The sequence below is a fragment of the Carlito syrichta genome, unplaced genomic scaffold (assembly GCF_000164805.1).
Source record: "Carlito syrichta isolate Samal-C Ts95f unplaced genomic scaffold, Tarsius_syrichta-2.0.1 Scaffold154042, whole genome shotgun sequence".
Taxonomy (NCBI): Eukaryota; Metazoa; Chordata; class Mammalia; order Primates; family Tarsiidae; genus Carlito; species Carlito syrichta.
This window is the reverse complement of record NW_007098138.1, coordinates 105,730-106,304: the sequence shown is the minus strand read 5'-3', so window position 1 is coordinate 106,304 and position 575 is coordinate 105,730. Positions and strand designations below refer to the sequence as shown.

At 69.2% G+C, this 575-nt stretch overlaps 1 protein-coding gene across 1 annotated transcript; it reads left to right on the top strand.

Moving 5' to 3' along the window:
• Positions 1 to 6: 6 nt before the first annotated feature.
• On the top strand, positions 7 to 525 carry SLC39A3 (solute carrier family 39 member 3). The gene has a single exon (XM_008050902.1). It carries the CDS (start codon positions 72 to 74, stop codon positions 360 to 362), a length of 291 nt encoding a protein of 96 aa, XP_008049093.1. The 5' UTR covers positions 7 to 71; the 3' UTR covers positions 363 to 525.
• Positions 526 to 575: the final 50 nt, after the last annotated feature.

Genomic DNA, 575 nt, shown 5'->3' with positions numbered 1-575 from the left:
AGAAGGTGGTGAGCCTGTTTGTGGGCGTGGCCGTCCACGAGACCCTGGTGGCCGTGGCCCTGGGCATCAGCATGGCCAGGAGCGCCATGCCCCTGCGGGACGCGGCCAAGCTGGCCGTCACCGTGAGCGCCATGATCCCGCTGGGCATCGGCCTGGGCCTCGGCATCGAGAGTGCCCGCGGCGTGCCGGGCAGCGTGGCCTCCGTGCTCCTGCAGGGCCTGGCGGGCGGCACCTTCCTCTTTGTCACCTTCCTCGAGATCCTGGCCAAGGAGCTGGAGGACAAGAGTGACCGGCTGCTCAAGGTGCTCTTCCTGGTGCTGGGCTACGCCGCGCTGGCCGGCATGGGCTTTCTCAAGTGGTGAGTGTCCCGCCGGGACTGCCGGGAGCCCGGCTGGACACGGGCACCTCCCCGTGCTGTCTCCCCCACAGGGCGAGCCCTGTGGCCCCGGCCGCCACCCGGCCCCCAGATTCCGCGCCCCGAGCCTTGGGCACTGATGCTGTCCAAACACGTCTCTTAAAGTCTTTACCAAAGCGGTGTGGCCGTGTCAGCCTCTGGCGGGCATGCGGTGACTCGG